At 38.6% G+C, this 25,054-nt stretch overlaps 1 protein-coding gene across 3 annotated transcripts in view; it reads right to left on the bottom strand.

Annotated features, from left to right (window-relative positions):
- Positions 1-25,054, bottom strand: part of DST (dystonin) — a 4,096,730-nt gene that overhangs the window by 799,728 nt on the left and 3,271,948 nt on the right. For all 3 annotated transcript variants that reach the window (XM_044063350.1, XM_044063347.1, XM_044063348.1), the window contains one exon: positions 22,998-23,159. In XM_044063350.1, coding sequence (XP_043919285.1) covers positions 22,998-23,159 — 162 coding nt within the window. The remainder of the gene's footprint in view (positions 1-22,997; positions 23,160-25,054) is intronic.

Raw genomic sequence — 25,054 nt, 5'->3', positions numbered from 1 at the left:
AAATGCCTTCAGGCAGATAGCCTAGTACCTACCTATAAACCCATGAACCTATATATATATATATATATATATATATATATATATATATATATATATATATATATATACATATATATACATATATCCAAGTAAAAATGCACCATATCAGAAAACTCCGCTAAAAAAAAAAACGAGCTCAACTGTCATCTTAATAGTAGCACCGTTAGGGGTTTTAGTAACATATGTGTAGGGTTAGGGTTAGGGCTGCCCCCCCTGCACCAGCTTAATCGTCTGCTAAACCTAACCCTTCCCCACCCCTAAACTTAGCCCTACACATTAAGTTATTGAAAATGCGTTCCCTAATAGTACCACTACACAGAACAAAATGAACACGAACACATTCAACTCTAAACAGCTAAAACAGTAAATCGACCCCTTTACCTAATTCTTACTCTAACCCTATCCAGCAAACACTCTCACATGCACACTAACTTCTATAACCTTTTCAGGACATTTTCCCTGCACACTCCTATTTACCTACATTAAAGAACTGAGCATTCAGTCACTGTGCATTTGATTACTTGATAATTCAATCATTCATGCATTCGGTCTTTTTTGCACCTATACAAACGTTTCAGTCAAATGTGGATTAGATATTTTGAGTTGTAACAGGTATGATACATTAGGCAGAGTGAACCCTATTATCGCTTGACAATGTCTTTTTTATCATAACTGAAAACGGCACAATTAGCTAACCACTTGGAAAGCAGTCGTATGGTTATATCACAACTTTACTTCACTTCCATAAATGAGAAAAAATAACAGGGCACCTTGCCAAACTTTCTCTGCATAGTACCTTCAAATTATTTTGCTATTGAAAATGTAGGAACTCATAATGCTAAGTGCCGAAACACACACACACACACACACACACACACACACACACACACACACACACACACGAAAGAAATGAAATTGTGCAGGAGAATAGTGAATATCAAACATCGCTCTCCTCTTTTATAAATTGTTTTTGTAGGAGGGAAGCATGCTGCACCTCATTCTCTCATTACCGCAAACTGAAATATCAACTGTCAGACTGCCATGTGAGGTCTGCGGTGGGAGTGATGACTGCATTTAAGGTGGAGGTGGGATTACATCAAGGATCAGCTCTGAGCCCTTTCTTATTTGCAATGGTGATGGACAGGTTGACAGACAAGATCAAACAGGAGTCCCCGTGGACTATGATGTTTACAGATGACATTGTGATCTGTAGTGAGAGTAGGGAACAGGTGGAGGAGACTCTGGAGAGGTGGAGATATGCTCTAGAGAGAAGAGGAATGAAGGTCAGCAGGACTAAGATGGAATATATGTGTGTGAATGTGAGGGAGGATAGAGGAATGGTGAGGATGCAGGGAGTAGAGGTGGCGAAGGTGGATGAGTTTAAGTACTTGGGATCAACAGTTCAGAGTAATGCTGATTGTGGAAGAGAGGTGAAGAACAGAGTACAGGCAGGATGGAGTGGGTGAAGAAGAGTGTCAGGAGTGATTTGTGACAGACGAGTACCAGTAAGATTGAAAGGTAAGGTCTACAAGAGGGTAGTGAGACCAGCTATGTTATATGGGTTGGAGACAGTGGCACTGACAAATAGGCAGGATTTAGAGCTGGATGTGGCAGAGTTAAAGATGTTAAGATTTGCACTGGGTGTGACGAGGATGGACAGGATTAGGAATATGTATATTAGAGGGTCAGCCCAGGTTGGAAGGTTTGGAGACAAAGCCAGAGATGCGAGATTGCGTTGGTTTGGACATGTGCTGAGGAGGGATGCTGAGTATATTGGGAAAAAGATGCTACGGATGAAGCTGCCAAGTAACAGGAAAAGAGGAAGGCCTAAGATAAGGTTTATGGATGTGGTGAGAGAGGACATGCAGGTGGTTGGTGTGACAGAGCAAGATGCAGAGGACAGGAAGAAATGGAAACAGGTGATCTGCTGCGGCGACCCCTAACGGGAGCAGCCGAAAGAAGAAGAAGAAGATTGCCATACCTCGGAGAAAAGTGAGTATTCCAAGAAATGATGATGTTGGAGTTGAGATACTCAAGTCTGGATTTTTGGCCATTCAGTCCTCACATCTCAAGATGCAAATTTATGAGTTCTGACAATTGAAATGGTTACTCTCAGAATCCTGTGTACAAGCATAAAACGTGAAATTCTCTCCCCTTTCTTTAGACGCATGCGATAGAGAACATGAAGATAAACCGACTAATTTAAGGTAAACTCAGAAACAACCTTATGCATACAAGAGCGATCTTTTTCCTTAAAGTCACCTCTTTCTTTTGGATGACTATGTAAACCTCTTTAAACATTAGAACTTATGGTTCAGAAATAATTTTCATGATATTACAGAAACAACAACTGCAAACATAGATTTCTAGCACAATCAAAGGGAGATAGCATAAACTTCTCTAAAATAAAATTTAGATCTCACGCTGGAGCCACTGTTAATCTAAGAGATCTTAAATGCAAAATACAGTTAAGTATTGCTTAATATATATGTTTTCTAGCTAATGAATGCTCTACATTTAAACATGCTGAAATGGCTTAAAGATGTATTCTGAACAAGGAGTAAGTTGACCTAGTATTAAACAGAGATGGCAGATATGGAAATACTTTCATCCTTAATTATCATTTGTCACTACCTGTGCAGTTCCTGGCAGTAGAAACATCCAGAAGGATTTCAGGGCCAGAAGAATGGTAATACTTCTTTTATATTTGTATGCTTCTTTCTCCAGGATGCAGACCAAGTTCTCTGTATTTAGAGCTACTGAAAGATGGTATGTCAAGTATAATCTGAGCTGCCCCTAATTAATTTCTGCTTTGGGAGAAGATTAAGAAATGGGAGATACAGCTGTTGATCCATCACAATAACTCCTCTGTAAGTTAATGCAGAGGCAAAAGAAGGTGAAGGTGAAGACATTTTTCTACTGCCTAGTCCAGGGTTCCATATGTTTCTCCTATAAAACTGGATTTTTCTCAAGTGGAACCTTGAATAAGGAACCATTAGAATGGAGGACATACATTCAAGCACCTTCAGGAACATCCCTGCTCTTAAGAGTTGTCTTCAAGATTTCAGTACCATTTGCATTATGGCTTTTGGCAGGTTTGGTGTGTGTTGCCTTATTTGGAACTGCTGTTGGATCCGGTATTTTTCCATGATCTTTGGGTAACCTGTATGGTGAGACTCAATGTCTTTCTGATGGAGGCTTCAGAGGGTTTGACTGTTATTTCCGCCCGAGTGCACTAAAAAAACGTTGACGTTTTGATATGTTTTCATGGGTTGGAATTTGTAAGAATGATGGGAGGGACCTATTGTTGGAGAATGTTGAGTTTGTGTTGCTTTTGAAATGACATTTGGATCTGCTTTGTTTTGTTGTTATGTGGAGTCCAGTGAAATGAATCTGGACTCCAGACTTTATAATTAGTACTTGCAGCTATAAAGAAACATTTTTATTCTACACATTCATTGTTACTCTCAGACCTCACCGCTTATAGTAACCTTTATAAGCAAAATAAATTATTGAAAACATATTATAAATTCAATATTTGTACTATGTGCTTAGGAAATAAGTACTATAATAAACTTAACACATTGTACATTCGATACTTGTATTATGTGTTTAGGAAATAGATACTATAATAAACTTGAACTTAAACTAATTATGTTTCATTGCTTGATTGAAAATTTCAACCTTCATTTAACCCCTGTTCTTTGGCAAAGAATAATACAAGTCTCTGTGTTTAAAATGGTCCCTAAAATTCTATTTGAGGCTTGTGAGGGCACTAGATCTGATATTTGCATATTCAGGGCTATGTCTAGGTACTGAAACATAGAACAGTGTATTGAAGAACAGAATGCAAGGTCTCAGGATTATGCTTGAATAAAAGAGTCATCCATGTACGGGTCATTATGTGCTCCCTTTGTAGACTCAATTAAAAAATAATCTGTTAGGCACATACCTCTCAACCTCTTAGCACAAGAAATCTGGACAAAGCATGACATAATGGGGGTACAAAGGCCCAAAAATAGGGACACATTTTAACTATTCCTTTTATAAACTTAGAAAGTTGCTAGAATAACAGGATTTGTGTTACATTGCATTTTCTTAATGATATTAAGCCTAAAACTCAAATACGTCATTACTTAGTGACTTTAATCCTTAGACTATGCCAGTAATTTGTAAAAAAAAACACTATTTTTATGAGGAATGGACCAAAAATATGAGGCAAAAATCTGGACATTCTATGAAAATCTGTATGTACAGTTAAGAGATATGGTTAGGCCCCTTGGGAAGACTATAATAACAGTAAAAATGTCAGAAGGCAAGGCACTAAACTAAAAGTGACAGTTTCCTTCCCTGAACCATATAAATCTCCCATGGTACTTCAAAACAGGGATATGAAAGTAGGCATCTCACATATCTACAATCATTAGAGAGCCTTCTTACTACCAGAGATGTAAGAAGGTCCTCACTGTTGGCATCCTGATTTTTTTTTTAAATTTGTTCAGAATTAATAATTATACAGTGGGTTAATATCTTTCAACCTCTTAGCATAAAAAATCAGGACAAAGCCAAAAATAAGGGGGGGGGGGGACAAACCCCCAAAATAGGGACAATTTTGAAATATTCCTTTAAAATTAGAAAGCTGCAAGAATAAAAGGTCTTGTGTTACCCTGGTTTTTCTGAAGGATATGAAGTTTGAAACTCAAATGCCTGTCATTATTTAGTGAAGTCAAACCTCACTTATTTGCCACAAAAATCTAGAAAACCACAAATTTATGGGAACAGACCAAAAATATGAAGTAAAAATCTGGACAACCTGTGGAAATCTGGACAGTTTAGAGATATGAGTGGGTTTCCATTTACTTTCTTTGTTGAGAACCAAGAAAAATTTTCTAAAAAAATGTTTCCACTTTCTAACTGCCAGAGCAAACTGATATTTCTGTGTAGAAGGAATATGGTTTGGGACTGGGTTGTTGTGAACGTCCGTGGAGTACCCCCTTTGCCACTGCTTCTCTGGCTTACACATCTGATGTTACCTGTTCCCAAATAATTTCTGAAAAAAAAATCTGCCTCCTGTCTGAGAAGTATATGGGTAGGTGATTATGGCTTATTATGAAATGGCGGGATGGAAAAAATATCCATTTGAGAAGGGGCTCCTTTGTGTTGCTGCTGTTATTACACTCTTCCTATCCAAGCTTACTTCTTTCTTTGAAATTTCTTCCAATGTATAACCTACTCCTGCCTGATCTATTTTTTCTCAAAAAAGAGGACAACCTTTATTGGTATAAGTTTCATTATACTTAGGAAGCAGTGTATAACAGAAAAATAATGTATAACAGAAAAACATTCAACATTCCACACAGTTTTAAACTTTTCTTCTAAATGCTGCAAAGCTTTTTTAGAATAGGTACCAAACAGTTAAACCTTTGCAACAAGGGCATTCAGAAGATTGCCTTTTATATGCTTTGGGAATGGCTGCGTTCTGAGTCGTGTGTGCTTTTTTTTTTTTTTTTACAGATGGACTACCTTGAAAGCATGTAATCAGTGCAATGTGCGATACATGTTTTTGTTAATTCAGTTTCTCTATAAGGAATATGTTTAAAATTTTTCTAGGGAGATGATCAGTTTACTTATGGATATCACACTGGCACTGTGCCACACAGGCATGGTAATTAACAGCACTGATAACCTGGTTGCAGTGTTATTCTATTTCTTAATGTGGAGTGATACGTGACTTTTTTCACCTACAAAAAATGGTCAGTCCATGTGTGGGCAGCTGCCCAAACAGCATCTAGTACTGGACATCTCAAGGAAAATTGCAGGACTTAGTCTCAAAAGAAGCAGGAGAAACACTGTCATGTTTCTGTGCCAAAGTAGTGATAATGTCAAGGACTGACCTGTGCATTTTGGGACTGTACAGGGACATTTTTTTCAATCCAAATAAGATTTTCTCCAGCCAAAATTTTCTGAAATCTCTGCTGAGCAACTGAGAGGGGTAGTCTTTGAGCCATTTCCTTTCCTCTCCATTGAAACACCAAGCAAAATAAGGACAGTATGGAGAGCAGACAGACTTCACTTTGGAGGATGAACTTTTAACTCTAGTGCCTGTCAAATAAATAGTACCACTTGGACAAACAGGACCAAAAAGAATGGTGGCTTCACCTTTAGCATGTTCAAGTCTCTCCATTGCTTTTAATATTTACTTCACTCTTTTTCAGGACACCTCTATATTTCTGATTATGCCCAGAACTATATATATTTTTTTTTAGAAACAGCATTTGACTGTTGGTATAAGAAGTAGTAGTGGAAATGTACAGCAACACTAGCTCTCCTGCCTAGTGCCTTTTATTAAAAAGTAGCAAAATTAATATATTTTTCCTTTTACAGAGTGCACTAGGAAGCCGCGGTGGTACAGCGGTAGCATTTTTGCCTCACAGCAAGAGGTTCTCCTGTTCGATTCATGGCTGGAGCACCTTCTGTGTGGAGTCTGCATGTCCTCCCCGTGGTCGAGTGGCCTCCGAAAGACATGTGTGAATGGGCGTGCCTTCGCTGAAGGTTGGGCATCAGGCTGGCAACTCTGCATCATAAAAAAATCTACTGCCAATCATTAGTGGACTGGACTTCTGCTGTGGCAACCCCTAATCGGGAAAAGCCGAAAAGACAAACAACAACAGAGTGCACTAGATATAAATATTTGAGGGAAGGATTTGACATTCACAACAGCACTTGATAGTGGCTTTTAACAGTCTGAAGCAGGAAATACTGTCTAATTTACCTAGACTTCTTACAGCCCAAGCCATTACTGATTTAATGACATTATAGAGCTAATCAGATCTACCACTTAAGTCAGCCAGCAAAAGTAAATAAATAAATAATCAAGCCATAGCTGCTCTCTTTTACAGGCAAACACCTTTGCAGTGGCCACATAATGTGACTACAATGGAGCACATTAGCAGACATGTGCGTACTAAAATGATCTCCCTAAACAATGATGTTCATCTGTGTCCCTCTCCAATAAACATAAGAACAATATGAGGAAAGCAACCATGAGGACCATAAGACACTTAGCCATATACTCCTTTTAGCACTCATACTTAAAAAGATCTTGCCACACTTTTCAAGCATTTAATAGAGCACACCTCTCAAACTCAGCAGGACCATACATGATGACATTCAGATATAGACATGAATCCTGCAGCTGTGCTCCTTATAATGAACATCTGAGAGTTCCCATGCTTTATCTTCTATAGAACTTCAGTGGTGACCATTACATAATTTGGTAAGCGGAGATTACAACATGCACAGTAGTGCATTACTCAGGAAAATATGGAACATTAATGGGAAGTTTGTCCCTCACATCCCAGCCTGTGTGTACAAATGAATGAAAATATCAAACATTTGACGCCAACGCTGGGAATGCCCCTACACTCTTCTCAAAATGGGGATGACCCTTACCATGACAGGGAAGAGACTGCACATCTTAGACTGCGCAACAAATAAGGATAACTAATTTCTAGTGTCAGTCCCTACTGATTGTCATTGCAGTGTTCCAATATCTTTCTACAAAGATAGATTTTTCTTCTTTTCAGAGATGAAACTGAGCAAGAATGCAGAAAAATGCAGTTCCTGTACTTGTGTTATAACAGAAAGGAGTCCTTGTTGTTGTTGTTTGTCTTTTGGCTTTTCCCGGTTACGGGTCGCCACAGCGGAACTCCAGTCCGCTAATGATTGGCAGTAGATTTTCATGAACGCCGAGATGCCAGCTCGATGTTCAACTTTCAACAAAGGCACGCCCATTTACGCATGCCTTTCGAATGGCCACCCAATGGCGGGGAGGACATGCAGACTCCACATAGAAGGCACTCCCCGCACTCCAGCCGAGAATCAAATGGGAGAACCTCTTGCTGTGAGGCAACAACGTGGAGTCCCTGTACTTCTTTTAATTTGCATGTGACATGAACTTCTTAAATAAGCTACATAATAGCATCTTCTGAAGGTGCAGTCTTAAATTGCAACATTCCTTCAGTTACAAAATGCATCTTATATTTATACAATTTGATACAAGTGATTTTGGCATTTTGAGTAATATGTATCTAGTAATTCTTCAGAATTAGGCTTTTCTCAAGCATTGTTTTACACACAGGTCAGCATTTCTGTACTTTTTCAGTAATGCTTTCAACATTGCTTCTATGAATGACAATGACAAACCTGTGGACAAGCTATTCTTTGTAACACCAATGCTCTTTATTCAAAAACAAAGTTTGTTCTTTTTAGTTCAAGCTAAAGCTTTTAAACAGATTTGTCTTCAGCAACTTCACCTGGGATATAACAGACTCCATTTTGCTGTTCTGAAACTGTGAGTAAAGTCCACATATTCAATCCAGGATAAAATGTGCAGTGTGTTAAAGCAAATTTGTGTACAGTTTCTAACAAGAAACTGTTCAGCAGAAAATTCTAAAATGTACGAGCTAGAAAATATCAAAATGAACTAGATGGAAAGCTCTTTACTGAAAACGTTACATAAACTGCAACAGAACAGGTGCAGCGTAGACATAAAATGTTCCCTTCTCATACAAACAATTTGACTTGAAGTACACTCTGTGCTCTTAACAGGCTGTGTCCAATACCCATGCAATTTAAATATTATCTACTCCAGGGCAGTACAGTACAGTACAGACACTAAGAAAATCATCTTTTGGGTTTTTAAAAGAATATGTTCTGGAAATGAGGGTGCCACAGTGGCAGAGCGGATATCATTGTTGCCTCACAGCAAGAGGTTTCCCAGTATGATTCTTAGCTGGGGTGCCTTCTTTGTGGAGTCTGCGTGTCCTCCCTGTGTTTGTGTGGGTTTTCTCCAGGTGCTCTGGTTTCCTCCCACATTCCAAAGTCATGCAGTATGTGGATTGGACACACTAAGTTGGCAATAGGTGTGAGTGTGCGAGCAAGTGTGTGGTATGGAAGAACTACTGCAGCAGGGCTAGCCACCTGGCAGTATAAATCTTGGCTCACTTCCACGGATAACAAAAGATATCACATGAACATGTATGCAGAAATCAACAAATACAGTCAAGCAAGGAATCTGAAAAAGTTTTTGTTTTTAACCAGCCTCATCTGATCACCATGCAATATTTATTATAATATATACAAACACATTATAGAACAACAATATGTTTACTATCAGTTGTGCGATCGCACCTTGTGCGAGTTAACGTATTCCTGAATTAAAGAAGCGAAAAACAAAAGAACAACTGCAAAACACGTCAAACGTGGAAGTGAAGAATGTCGAATTCGATATTTTTCGAAAATTTTCCACACTTCTGCAATGTGCAGTGTCCTGCAAAACACAGTAAAAGCAAGTCCCTTTGTGCCCCCATGTGGGGGCTGCACCCCCCACCCCTCCTGCTACTTATATATACAAACTCCGAGATCGCACTACAGTGAGGGAAAGGGTACATTTCCCGATCCCCAGTATAGTGCAATCTGCATTAAAATGTTGAAATGGACAACAGCAAATGCTGTAGTGCATTCGTTGTTGTACATTTCAACATTTTTATTTTTGTTCTTTCAATACTATCAAATTGGGTGTTCAGACTAATGTAAATCGAACAAAGTCCGATCCCCCTTTTGATAGTAAACCCAACAATATGTACAGTTCTTGACTGAGTGAAGAATACTACATTTGAAAGGATGGAAAAATATAAATTTTGATATGGTGGAGAAAGGTATAGTGCAACAGGTACAGTGGATAGAGAGGAGAGAGTATAGATAGGAATCTGGTTCTAGAAATGTTTTGTGTGCTTTCACTGTACCTTTAACATTGACATGGTAATTGTTTACATAAGAATTTATTAAGGACTGAACAAAACTGTGGCCATGACATGGGATGGAAGATATTCCAGTGTTTTTTTAATACCTTTATTGAATTATCACTTGTGACACAGGCAAATTTACATTTATGTACAAGTAATCAAAGCTGTATTAACAAGTTCACATTTACAAACATTATACTTCACATATATTGCTATATATCATACACCCTAAACAACATTACATAAATTATTCAATTCCTGCCCTTTTTTAAACAAGAAAAATCTTTATTAAGCCATCACTTACTACATAGGCAATCATACATTTATATAAATGAAAACAATCCACACCGACACAATCCTAGTTGCAAGGATTTTACATCACAAACCATAATGACACATTCCCAGTTGGAAACATTATACATCACTTATAATCTACCAATCATATTCACTCAAACATTACATAGGTCATTTAAGTCCTGCCTTCTTTTAAAACTCATTCTTCCCTTGTATGTATTGTTCCCATAATTCCCATTTTTTCCTATGTAATTTGCTCCTACCCTTTTCTAATGATCGCAATTCCAGTTATTTTATCTCTGTTATTATATTCACTACTTAACCCAGCCACTGGGGATGCACAAGCCAGTGCATTTCTTTTGTGCCGGTCCCAAGCCCGGATAAATGGGGAGGGTTGCGTCAGGAAGGGCATCCGGCGTAAATCCTCTGCCAAATTACTGATGCGGAGAACATTTCATATTTACATACCGGATCGGTCAAGGCCCGAGTTAACAATGACCACCACCAGTACTGTTAGCCAACAGGGTGCTGGTGGAAATTGGGCTACTGTTGGCCAAAGAAGAAGAGGCGGGGGAAGGCATGCCTGAAGGCAGGAAGAGAGGAGGAAGGTTAGGAGTGTAGTACTGAGGGTAGGAACTTTGAATGTTGGCAGTATGACTGGCATAGGGAGAGAGCTAGCTGATATGATGGAGAGAAGGAAGGTTGATATATTGTGCGTGCAAGAGACCAGATGGAAAGGAAGTAAGGCCAAGTGTATAGGAGGTGGGTTCAAATTGTTCTATCATGGTGTGGATGGCAGAAGAAATGGGGTAGGGGTTATCCTAACGGAACAGTATGCCGAGTGTTTTGGAGGTGAAGAGAGTGTCTGATAGAGTGATGTTTATGAAGCTTAAAATTGATGGTGTAGTGATGAATGTTGTTAGTGCATATGCTCCACAAGTTGGGTGTGCGATGGATGAGAAAGAAAAATTTTGGAGTGAGTTGGATGAAGTGGTGGTGAGTGTACCCAAGGGTGAGAGTCTAGTGATTGGAGTGGACTTCAATGGGCATGTTGGTGAAGTCAACAGAGGGGATGAGGAAGTGATGGGTGGGTATGGTGTTAAGGACAGGAATGCAGAAGGTCAGATGATTGTGGATTTTGCGAAAAGGATGGACACGGCTGTGGTGAATACGTATTTTAAGAAGAGGGAGGAGCATAGGGTGACATACAGGAGTGGAGGAAGATGCACACAGGTGGATTATATCCTATGTAGGAGGGCCAGTCTGAAGGAGATTGGAGACTGTAAAGTGGTTACTGGGGAAAGTGTAGTTAAGCAGCATAGAATGGTGGTCTGTAGGATGATGTTGGTGATCAAGAAGCGGAGAACGAGTATGAAAGCAGTGCCAAGGATTAAATGGTGGAAGTTAAAAAAGGGTGATTGTGAGGTGGATTTCAGGGAAGAGTTAAGAGAGGCACTGGGAGGCAATGAAGAGTTACCGAATAGCTGGGTAACTACAGCAGAGCTAGTAAGGGAGACTGCTAGGAAAGTGCTTGGTGTGACATCTGGACAGAGGAAGGAGGAGGACAAGGAGACATGGTGGTGGAATGAGGAAGTACAGGAGAGTATACAGAGAAAGAGGCTGGCAAAGAAGAAGTGGGATTGTCAAAGAGATGAAGAAAGTAGACATGAGTATAAGGAGATGAGGCGCATGGCAAAGAGAGAGGTGGCGAAGGCTCAGGATAAGGCATATAGAGAGTTGTATGAGAGATTGGACACTAAAGAGGGAGAAAAGGACCTGTACCGATTGGCTAGACAGAGGGACAGAGCTGGGAAAGATGTGCAGCAGGTAAAGGTGATAAAAGACAGTGAGGGAAACATACTCACAAGTGAGGAGTGTGTTGAGTAGATGGAAAGAGTACTTTGAAGGGCTGATGAATGAAGAGAATGAGAGAGAGAGAAGGTTGGATGATGTGGGGATAGTGAATCAGGAAGTGAAGCAGGTTAGCAAGGAGGAAGTAAGGACAGCTATGAAGAGGATGAAGAATGGAAAGGCTGTTGGCCCAGATGACATATCAGTGGAAGCATGGAGGTGTTTAGGAGACCAGATTGTTTAATGAAATTTTGGAAAGTCAGAGGATGCCTGAGGAGTGGAGAAAAAGTGCTTTGGTACCCATCTTTAAGTATAAGGGTGATGTGCAGAGCTGCAGTAACTACAGAGGGATAAAATTGATCAGTCACAGGTTGAAGTTATGGGAAAGCTATAATTATATAATATAATATAATATAAGTTATGAGAAAGAGTAGTGGAAGCTAGGTTAAGAAGGGAGGTGATTATTAGTGATCAGCAGTATGGTTTCATGTCAGGAAAGAGCACTACAGATGTAATATTTGCTCTGAGAGTGTTATTGGAGAAATACAGAGAAGGTCAGAAGGAGTTGCATTGTGTCTTTGTGGACTTAGAGAAAGCATATGACAGGGTGCCTAGAGAGGAGTTGTGGTATTGTATGAGGAAGTCGGGAGTGGCAGAGAAGTATGTAAGAGTGGTACAGGATATGTACAAGGGCAGTGTGACATTGGTGAGGACTGCGGTGGGAGTGATAGATACGTTTAAGGTGGAGGTGGGATTACATAAAAGGATCAGCTCTGAGCCCTTTCTTATTTGAAGTGGTGATGGACAGGTTGACTGATGAGATTAGACAGGAGGCCCCGTGGACTATGATGTTTGCAGATGACATTGTGATATGTAGTGAGAGTAGGGGCCAGGTTGAGGAGACCCTGAAGAGGTGGAGGTATGCTTTAGAGAGGAGAGGAATGAAGGTCAGCAGGGCTAAAACAGAATATATGTGTGTAAATGAGAGGGAGGGTACAGGAATGGTGAGGATGCAGGGAGTAGAGTTGGTAAAGGTGGATGAGTTTAAGTACTTGGGATCAACAGTTCAGAGTAATGGTGAGTGTGGAAGAGAGGTGAAGAAGAGAGTACAGGCAGGGTGGAATGGGTGGAGAAGAGTGTCAGGAGTGATTTGTGACAGACGGGTACCAGTAAGAGTGAAAGGGAAGGTCTACAAGAGGGTAGTGAGACCAGCTATGTTATATGGGTTGGAGATGGTAGCATTGACGAAAAGGCAGGAGTCAGAGCTGGATGTGGCAGAGTTAAAGATGTTAAGATTTGCACTGGATGTGACTAGATTGGGCAGGATTAGGAATCAGTATATTAGAGGGTCAGCTCAGGTTGGACAGTTTGGAGACAAAGCAAGAGAGGCGAGATTGCATTGGTTTGGACATGTGCTGAGGAGGGATGCTGGGTATATTGGGAAAAGGATGCTAAGGATGGAGCTGCCAGGTAAGAGGAAAAGAGGAAGGCCTAAGATAAGTTTTATGGATGTGGTGAGAGAGGACATGCAGGCAGTTGGTGTGAAAGAGCATGATGCAGAGGACAGGAAGAAATGGAAAGAGATGATCTGCTGTGGCGACCCCTAACGGGAACAGCCGAAAGAAGAAGATGATGATGATGATGATATTCAGTACTTCTAGTACAGTTGGTTTACATTTTGATTTCCATTTTTAAGTACATCTTTTTTTTGGCAGCCACCATAATTAGACACAGCAAGGTCTTACCATGTCTAGGCAATTCCAATTCTGTATCATAGCTCAGAAAATTCATCTCCCTCATCAAACCAAACTGCCCACACAAAATCTCCAACAGTGCATCCAACAGGGAATCCTTAAAGTCCGCCAACTTATCGCACTACCAGAAAATCCAATTACCTTTTTCTTCCCCGTAATACCTCACTATTTGCTGTTAACCTGAGGAAAAATTCTCTGGAATCTACTTGATGTATAAAAATATCTATGTAAACATTTCCAAGCAAAAATCCTAAATCTTCTAGATCTTGTTGCATATTTGGGAGACATACATATATTATCTCATTGTTTCTTTGTGAATTGCTTATCCAATCTTTCTTCCCAATCCTTTCTAACTTCCTCTGATTGATTCTTATAGCTATGGTTAAGGTGTTTGCCTTACAAACACAAGGTGCAGGGTTTGAGTCTCACAAGGGATAATTGGCTAGGCTTAAAAATGGCTTACAAGGGCAGTTAACCTAGTACTAATCTATGAACCTATGAACCTATGAATCATGTAATATTTTATATACTCTTCTAACTATTCCTTTTTAACAGCAGCTTCTGTTCTAGATTCTACTAAAAACGCTGCCATTGCTGGTCTTTCATTTAGGACACCCCTACTTCTTTCGCTTTGCCTGTACTCTGATATCAGTCCTTGACAGGGAAGGCAATCTCTAACCTGCAGTCCAAATAAATTCTGAGCATCTTCCCATCCTGTCATATTTCCCTCTCTAGTTATTTGCTCCCAATACCTTGGTTCCTTTCCCAGTGTTCTCCAATAAATTCCACCTCCCTCTTGCCTCTTGTCTGTATCCCTAATTGCAGTCATCCTTATCTGCAGAATCCCCTTTCTCCATTCCTGTGTTGGCTTAGTTCTTAGGATACGTTCTATTACTTTATAGATATAATACTTTATAGATATAATATTCTGTATGATTATTGTTATTCTCCTTAAAGGCCTGCATCCAAAATTCTAGTCTCTCCTTGTTTCTTGAGCTTCCCTCCTGTTTCATCATCATCCCTTTCCACTTTGACTTATAGTTTTCTGTTTGTGCTATGAATAGGAGCCTTAACTGTGTAGCTCTGAAATACTCATTCAAATCAGGCAATCCCAATCCGCCCTGTTCTACTGGAAGAATCAGCTCATCCCACTTGAATCTTGCTGTCTTTCCCTCCCAGATAAAGTCCTTCAGCTCTTTATTAATTGCTATCTACAACCTCTCCTCTGGTTGATAAAAATATGCCTGACCTGTGTTTAAGAATAAAGGGACTAAACACACTTTAACTGCTTGTATCTTACTATCCATATCCATATAACAAACCTTCCATTTTCTCAGTTTTTGTATTATCTTTTGTTTAGTCTCTTCCCACATAGCCTTAGCTGCCCCACCAGAATCATGTTTAATCCATACTCCTAAATACTTCATTTTATCATGTCCCCATAAATATGGATATTGCTGAACCAATTCATATGTGGGTATATAATTTACTGCTATTGCCTTGGTTTTAGCTTCATTAATTTTGTATCCCGAAAAGATTTGGAACTGTCTCAAAATGTTCCAGAACACTGCAATATCTCTTTCTGATTATGTCAGGTATAAAATAATAATAGAACCAGCTTGTCTGGACTACCTTATCAATTATATCCTTGAATTTCTGAGTCTCTTATTTTCTTTGCCAATGGCTTCAAATACAAAGCAAATAAAGGGGAAAGTGGACATCCCTGCCTGGTTCCTCTGCTCAAGCAGAAATTATCAGAGAGGACCCCATCTTCTTTCATTTTCACCAGCAATCCCTCATATATCCTCCTAATCAACCTTCCATTTTTTTCAGAAAATGCAAATGCTTCCATTGCCCTGCTCATAAAGTCCCAGCTTACTCTGTCAAATGCTTTCTCTGCATCAAGACCCACCAGCAACAATGGTATTGTCTTACATTCTGCTTCCCTCTGGATCATCAGTGTTTTGTTAATGTTGTCAAATGTTTGCCTCCCCTCCACAAAACCACAGTGATCTATATCTATCAATGTTGGCATAACTTTTGCCATTATTTTAGCCATTACAGGCATGAACACTTTATAATAATGGTTCAGTGTTGAAATGGACCTGTATGAAGCTGGATCTAAGGGATCTTTACCCTCTTTATGTATTACAGCTACTGCCACTTTCTTCTCCTCCTTGCTTCTCCTCCTCTTAAAATACTGTTAAACAAAACCTTCTAGATCTTTATTAGTTTTTTCTCTCTTAGCTTCCAAACCTCCACATGCATACTATCTATTCCTGGGGACTTTCCTGTAGATTGGTTATACATCACAATTTTTATCTCATCTCCTCCTATCCTAACTGTTAGGCAATTGAGTCCCATCTACCTCTAACCTTGGCATAGTTAATTCTTCCATAAACATTTCCATCTGTGTCTTTTCTTGATTTCCATATTTCTCTGCTTTATACAGATTTTCATAGGATTTCTGAAATATTTCTAATACCTCTACAGGATCTCTTGTTACCTTTCTTGTTCTAGTCTCCCTAAGCTTGGCGACACCCCTTTCTATTTCTGTTGTCTGAGTCGTTGTGCTAAATGTTTTTGTGCTCTAGTGTTTTTATCAAAAAAACAGTTTCTTAACAGCAATTTTTCTAAACTTGTTTATATTATTGAGGTAATTCCTTATTTTCTGCTTAGCATTCTGCTTCTTCTTCTCTGAGATGCCTCCTGCTCTGCAATACTTTAACATTTGTCAGGCCATCTAAATAATTCTTGTTGCTTCTTAACCATGGCTCCTTTTCTTTTATTTCCACCCTATTTTTAACATCCATTTTAATTTTTTCCCACTCCCTAGCTATATTTTCAGAAGTAATTTTTATCCTCTCAAATAGCTCCTGAATAATCTCCGCTATCCAATCCTTAAATTCCTCTCTTTTCAAGAGATAGGTGGGAAAGCACCAATATCTCATTTTTATTTCATTACACTGTGTTTTTATTTTAGTTATTTTTGGTACATGATCTGAAATAGTTACTTAGTGTTTATCAAGACCTTCAGTTAAATGCGCATGTTCGTATGAAATGTAAATTCTGTCTAGCCTAGCCCAGTTTTTATATCTTGGGGAATAATACATAAATTCACTCTGAACTCCTGTTACTGAATTCACATCTTCCAAGCCCAATATTTTCATAAATTTCTTCAAAAATCTACCCTCCTTTGTTATACTTTCCCTTCTGGGACCCCCAGACACATCTTCACTAATGCAAATAAAATTCCAGTCCTGAATTATAAATAATATTCCTTGCTGAAAAATTATTATTTCTCCCAGAATTTTCTTAAGCTCCATTATAGTGGTTTTAGGTGGAATATAAATACATGCCAGTGTAATCCTCTCCCCTTGCCAATAGCGCTTAGCGCTACAAATCTGACATTAGTATCTTTTTTTTTTATCTTCTGCCACTACTGCTCCTCTTGCAATTAATATAACTACTCCTCTTTTCCATTGCCCCAGGTATTCCACTGAATAAGCATCTTGGAAATCATTTTTTATCAAATTCACATGTTCAGTTCTTTCCAAGTCTGTCACCTGTAACATAGCTATTTGCACTCTACATTTTATAATACAGCTCAGTATTCTTGCTTTTTTGTATTTATCTGTGAGACCATTGACATTTAAAGAAATTACAGAAAGTATCACTGTATTAAAAAGTTAATATCCCCACCTTTTATGTATAACACCTTTTTTGTTAAATGTCTAGTTCCATCTTTTGTGTTACATGCGTGCACAGTTTAGCCGGTTGAAGATGCAAAGTATGGCAATAATTTTAGGTTGTGCAAAAAGGCCAGTGTATTTAACTCCCCATTACATCCCATGCTTCAGTTGTTTAAAGGGATGTGTATGAATGATATCAGATATTTATCTAAAAATAAGTTAAATTTTATTGACCACAATTTTTTGTTGGAAGAATCAAACCTATAAACCAGCATTTGAAATAATAGATCAATTAGGGTGATGAAACCCGACAAGTGGGGCAGTCTGGTTGTTATGGATCAGGAAAGATATACAGACTGTATGTTTGGTCACTTATATGGTGATGGTTATGAACAGGCATCTCGGAACGAGCTGACTATAGCATATAGAAATGTTGATATTGTATTACATGATTTATTGTTGAATGACCAAATTACAGATTTAGACTACAACTTCTGCCTACAGAATAAACCAAGGATCCCAACTATTTTTGGGAAACCAGTCCACAAACACATAAGAAATCCCCTTTTAAGACCAATAGTGGGCGCAAAAGGCTCCAAGACACTCACAATAGCAAAATGTCTTGACCACCAGTTAAAACAATGTTTAAGTGACTATCCACATATTATAAAAGATTTGTGGGACTGTTTAAAAAAAATCAAATAGGAGTATTACAGGAATGACATCATATTTGCAACTATAGATGTCAAGGATTTATTTAATGCAATACCCCATAGTGAGGGTATTGAACTGTTTTATGACTTTCTATGTCAACATACGTCTCTTACACACTCTAGGATACTCACATTAAGAACATTGATGGAATTAGTTCTAGAAAATAGCCATTTGACATTAGAAGGGCATTTGTTTAAGCAAACCTCTGGAATTGCAATGGGTGTTGCTTGTGCCCCCAATTTTTGCAAATATAGTATTTTCTCAGTGGGAATTGTCAAAGGTTTTTATATCACATGGGATCAAACACTGTAGATTTTATGGGCGGTACCTGGATGACATCCTAATATTATGGGATGGCAATCCAGACAAGCTGGCAGAATTTTCACTGTTTTTGAATACTAGTACCACCTTCCTGAGATTTGCAATGGACACACACAGAGTGTATTAGTTATCTGGACATACAGATCAGTAAAGACATGACAAAACAAAACATTTTCCTCTACTATTTTTAGGAAGCCAACATACTCAAACACACTTCTTCATTTTGAAAGTGGACACCCCTTGCACCAAAAGAGGTCCCTAGTGAAGGGACAAGGAGTGAGACTTGCTTGAATGATAAATGATTTGGATGAATTCTATAAAGAAAGGGATGTTTTATTGGGTGTGTTGTTGAAGAGATGTTATCTAGTGCACTTTGTGAGACCTTTGTTGGATGAAGTGACCCACAAGAGAATTGAGAGGCACTTCTTTCCATTATTAGGCCTTGATACATCCAGAAGGGGCACACTATTTGGTAACAGTGAACCAGCAACTGGCAACAGTAGCAACTACAGCAATGCTTTGATTTTGACATATAACCCAAAATTCCCACGGATTACAGACATTTTGGCAAAAAATTGGTTTATATTAACAAGTGATAAGCTTACAAGTGCCTGACTGGGTGATGCCCCAATTGTAGTCTATAAAAAATACTCAAGTTTGAAAAATATATTAGAGGAAAAATAAAGATAGGAATGGTGGAACTGATGGGGGAAGGGATGTGAATTTAACATGTGTACCAATAACACTTTGTTTTACAGCACAATAAACCACTCCCATGCCTGATAAAAAAGTATATATATATATATATATATATATATATATATATATATATTTAGAAAGCTTGTGAGGAAATTATTACTCTATTTTTGTTTTACGTGGATCGCTTGTCTGTGCACTTAATAAAAGATTTTTGACTGGAAACAGACTACTTGCCTTGCTTGGATTACTTTTGAATACTTAGTAATGCTGCACAATTATATATTTTATCTTTTATATTATTACTTTTTGTTTTATTTTGACTTAAGACAAGTTTACATTCGCTACTTATACTACTATTGCCTGATCTGATTAATATACAGTGATTAACTAGAAATATATGGACTGAAAATCTTCCACACAGAGAAGTTTCTTACATTGTTTTGTTTTTGGACCCACTACACTTTAGTGGGTTGTTTTGAGACTTTGAGGATACCACGGAGATTACTTGTTCTTTATCAAATTCACATGTTCAGTTCTTTCCAAGTGTGTCTCCTGTAATATAGCTATTTGCACTCTATATTTTTAATACAGTTCAGTATTCTTGCTTTTTTTGTATTTATCTGTGAGACCATTGACATTTAAAGACATTACAGAAAGCATCACTGTATTAAAAAGTTAATATCCCCACCTTTTATGTATAACACCTTTTTTGTTAAATGTCTAGTTCCATCTTTTGTGTTACATGCATTCACAGTTTAGCCGGTTGAACTTTTATATAGTTGTTTCTTGTCATATCCCTTTGAGCCTATGTCACATCTTACACAGATATTCCAGTGTTTTGTAGCTAGCACACAGAAGGCATAACTTGTAGAGTGATGCTTCTTCTTCTTAGGGTTTTGCAGGTTAGGGGCACAAGAAGGGATCTAATGTTGAAGTAAGGTTAATTATGTCTTTCTGAAAGGCAATGGAAAAGAGTTTGAGCTAAATAAGTTAAAAATCAGTGATGTGAGTAGTAGGGTGAACATTGGCGTGATTGGTAGCCAATTTGCTTTTGACAGATGACCCTTTTTGAGAGAAGGCAATCGTGAATCACCATGTGTTGTTCTAAGTGGTTTGTAGAAAAGTTAAATTCTTCTTTTAGGCTGATGGCATGGTAGGGAGGTCACATTCTAACTGAGGCAGCATGGTTTGGTAACCTATGGCTAATCTTCACAACGGTGAAAGGAAACAAGAGATTTCTGTAAACAAGAACAGGAGGTGCTTGACTTTGTTCTTTGTGAGTTGGCTATTCTCCTGAAAGGTCAATAAAAGGTCTAACCAAATGCTTAGGTATATATATTGCTGGAATGTTTCAATGGTATCTTGTTTACTGCAGAGAACAGGGCAGTCTTTTGAGAATGCTGCTAGCTTTTGAGAAGTTCCAAAGAGCAAAGCTTTTTTTTTTTTTTTTTTTTTTTTTTTGGTGTATGGCTGTGGTCTTTTAGCCACAGTGAAAGGAAGTCAAGGTAAATTTTCCTAGTTACTTTTTTAGAATTGATGGTGAGGGACTGGATTTGTAAATGACCATATTGTCTACATATAATATATAATATGATGGGAATATGTCGGCAGGAGGGATACTGGTGAATAATGAGGATGAAGTGAGTGAGGCTACTGATCCCTGCAGTACAGATATGAGGACAGGAGACAATCCTATCTGTACTTTAAAGTGGGACAATTTGAATCACTGAGCAGCCTTAGGGGGTGGATTCCTACAGTAAACAAGGATTTCAGCAGAACAGAGTGGTCAACTAAGTGAAGGGCTTTTATAAGAGCCAAAAATATTGTTCCAGTGAGTTGTCTTTTGTTCAGCATTTTTTGTAGGATGTTATCTCATATGAAAAGCAATGAAAAGAATCAAGGAAATTATCAGTAAAATGACATACAAAACTTCCAGACACTGCACCCAACCCAATTTATTTTCATCAAGGGCAGGTCATGCCTACTCAACCTGGTGGACTTCTTTGAGAAGGTCACCAAAGAAATGGATGAGGGCAAAACGGTTCACACTGCCTACCTTGACCTGGCCAAGGCTTTTAACACAATCCCCCACTCAGGCATTGTTGACAAACTTAAGAGGTTAGGTACAAACTCTTGTCAACCGGTGGATAGTCAGCTGGCTGACTGACAGGACCCAGGAAGTTAGAATTGGGGAGTCCACCTCTATAAGGAGGACAGTCACAAGCAGAGTCCCTCAGGTATCAGTCTTGGAACCGCTCATTTTTGGCATTTGCTTCTTTTAAGTCAAGGCCAATGTCAATGGAATTTGGCTGACTAACTTTGTAGATGATTGCAAATTAGGAGTTGTCATTGAATAGCCCACCGAGACAAATGTTCTCCAGGAAGGGCTGACACAGACAAATAACTGCTTTTGGAGCCATGGGCTAAAACTAAATGCCAAGAAATGCATAATAGTATCTGTCAGGAAGTCATTCACCTCTGATAACTGTCATGTTGACAACACACCCCTAAGAGTTGACCCAGTAGTCAGGGACTTGGGGACACACAAAGACAGTAATCTAGCCTTTGACCATCACTTGTCTACAGCAGTGAGAAAATCATTCTATGTTGAGCAACTTATAAATAAAGGTATGGCATCTAAGTCTAAGGAAGTCATTGTTTCACTGTATTCAGCATTCATCAGACCTATCATTGAGTACAATGCCTCCTTTGGTATGTAGCTAACCAGGCATATCCAACAACTGGAACGTCCACAGAGGTTCCTCACTAAAAAATACAGGGTGTACGTAACATATCCTATGCAGACCACCTCAAGCCTCTATCCCTGTATTCTGTCTTCATTAGGCTGTTGAGGGGAGATCTACACCTGGCATACAAGACATTGTCAGACCTGCTGTATAAACATGATGGCCAAAGGCTAGATTACTGTCTACATGTGTCCCCAAGTCCCTGACTACTGTGTCAACTCTTAGGGATGTTTTGTCAATATGACAGTTGCCATAGGTGGATGATTTCCTGAAGGATACTATTTTGCATTTCTTGGCATTTGGTTTTAGTCATTGGCTCTGACACAAGTTATTTGTCTGTGTCAATCCCTGCTGCAGAACATCGGTGTCAGTGGTGGATTCCATGAATGCCCCTAACTTGCAGTCATCTGCATATTTAGTCAGCCAGGGAATCCTGATATTTGCCTAGACGTCAGAGAAGTAGAAGCCAAAAAAAGTGGTCCCAGGATTGATCACTATGGGACTTCACTTGTGACTGGCCTCTTTTAGCTTTGGACTCCCCAATTCTAACTTCCTGGGTCCTGTCTTTGAGCTAGGTGGCTATCTATGGATGACATATGGGTTTGTACCTAACCTCCTGAGTTTGTCAACAATGCCCGAGATTATGTCAATTGTCTTTACCAGGTCAAGGTAAGCAGTATGAATCATTTTGTCCCATCCTCTGCTTTGGTGACGTTCTCAAAGAAGCCTGCCAGGTTGAGTAAGCATGATCTGCCTTTGTAGAAACCAATTGGGTTGGGTCCAGCATCAGGTGATTTCCTATATCATTATCAATCATTTCCAAGATAACACGAGACTGTGTCCTGTCAATGTTGTCTAATAGAAAGGCATAAAATTAGCAAAAAAACATGCAGGCCATGTTTTTCTCTGTACATATTAGTGTAATCATTTTAGGAAGCTAGTACAGAAAGATGTTAAAAAGACATACAAATGTTGTATCCATAAAAGATAAAAAAAAATATTACTGAGAAGGATGAACTGCAATGAATGCTTTTCTGAATCATGTGTCTTACAAGTAAGTTGTAATAAAAACGTGCCTACCTTCTTGTTGAGTGTATTCCATCTTGTGTTGACATTCTCCAGGTCATGTTCAAGGCACTTGGTGCTGGTGTTTTTTGCTGCACTTTGTATAAGGCCATACCCCAAAGAATTAACTTCCTGTAGACAAGTTTGAAGTGGCTCAATTTTGTCTTTCTGAAAAACCTGTAAATCGAATGTCAGACAAATAATGAAACTACTATCCTGGCCAATTCCATACGATGTTATAGAGAACATAATAAGTACAGAAATAGTGACTGCCAAACAGGACTCTCAGGACAACTCTGAGAACCAAAGGATTCGCAATTACAGCACTGTCAAAGCATAAAAAAACAAAGCACACAGTAGCAACATGCACATCAATGAAATGTATCCTACTTTTCAGTATTTAATAAATAAACTGTCTTCACTTGTCCTTTAATATGTGGGGCTGCTTTTGAGGGACAGAGTTAATGTCCCTTCTAATATTGTTACCCTGCAGCATTGCTTACCTAACCAAAATGGTTAAAAAAAATTCATGTCCATAATGTAGTTACCACACTTCCACAGTAGGTGTGTTCTTTTGTTATTCAAGCACCTGGTTTTAAAGTACTTTAAAAGCGTTTTTTTTTTTTTTGTTTTTTGTTTTTGACAAGTACAGGAAAATAATGCAGGGCCAATTTTTACTAAAAGACAGTGTTTTGATGAGACCTGCAAAGTTTGCATGATGATTTTTTTTTTTTGCATGTAACAACCACCTGGATAGAAATGCCTATTTTCAGTAGCGTATCTCATAGAAAATCCCCAAGAATAGTTGTTAAGCAGAAATAAATATAATATATATCAAGTATAGTTATTTGTGTGTTTATTTTTTTTAACAAACAAGTAAGGTACAATGAATGAAAATAATTACAAACAAAAATCATTATAAGACTGCAGGTACAGATTAGATACACAGAGCCAAAGTCAAGTTAATTTGTTTGTATAACATTTCCGCAACTGCAAGTGATTGGCCCATTTACTCCCTTGTTGGTCAAAAGGACATCTTCCATGCAGCCATCCGGGTATTGAGCTTATGGGCCCTAACCCCTTACTCAGCCATTGATAATGCATGCTCAAAAATATAAGGGCCTGCTATGCTTCTCCTATAGCACAGCATGCTCCTGCACATGCTCTATGAAGGCCACATCACAAATGTGGTTTGGCAGAGCCAGTCTCTTGCTTCTACTCCATACACTGCATGCTGTGCCATGCACCTCTTCTCTAATCAATGATGGCATTAAGGACCAGATTATCTTCCTCTCCCCAGGACAAACATGTGAATGTCAATCATTCACTTTCACCCTCCCCATCTGGTACTCTTCTAGTGCCTCAGCTATTACTTAATCTTATGTCAGCTGGACTGCAGTCAGGGATTCATCCCTCTATGTCATCTCTAGTGCCCTGAACTACTATTCAGTTTAAAGTGATCTGCATCATAGTCAGAGCTCCATCCCTCTATGTCACATGTAGCACCTGAGCTACTACTCAGTTTGAAGTGATCGGGACTGCAGTCAGGACTTCATCGTTCTATATCAAAGAGCTGGAATCAGGTTAAATTTTTTTGTCATACATTTACATTTGATGGGACTACAAAAATACAACAGAAACAAATAATGCAGTCTAGGCACATCAGAAAGAAAGAAAGATGAACAAAAAGGAAACATCTAATAACTGAAAATTAAAATCAGTATCTGTATTATATGTTATCAAATGAGAGTTATGGATATCATAAAGGATTAAGTTTAATATTTCTTTTTTTTCGTTTAAAAGTTTCTACATAAAATCTACATCTATAAGCAGAGAATTTTTATGTAATTCTACAGTGGTATGTCCAGTTAGAATGTGGGAAGGTTTTCAATGAGTTTTTAAAGTGTTTTGACAGAGTTCTGTCACTTGCCTTTTGTAGTTTAGTGTTTAAAGCGTTTTGACACAGTTCTGTCACTTACCTTTTGTAGCTGAGTTTTTAAAGCATTTTGAAATAGTTCTGTCACTTACCCTTTGTAGCACATTATACTGCAGTAGTGACGTGCTGCATTTCT

Source organism: Protopterus annectens, chromosome 2.part1 (assembly GCF_019279795.1).
Source record: "Protopterus annectens isolate FY-2018-M chromosome 2.part1, PAN1.0, whole genome shotgun sequence".
NCBI classification, from domain to species: Eukaryota; Metazoa; Chordata; order Ceratodontiformes; family Protopteridae; genus Protopterus; species Protopterus annectens.
The sequence above is the reverse complement of the archived record's forward strand: the minus strand, read 5'-3'. Positions and strand labels throughout refer to the sequence as shown.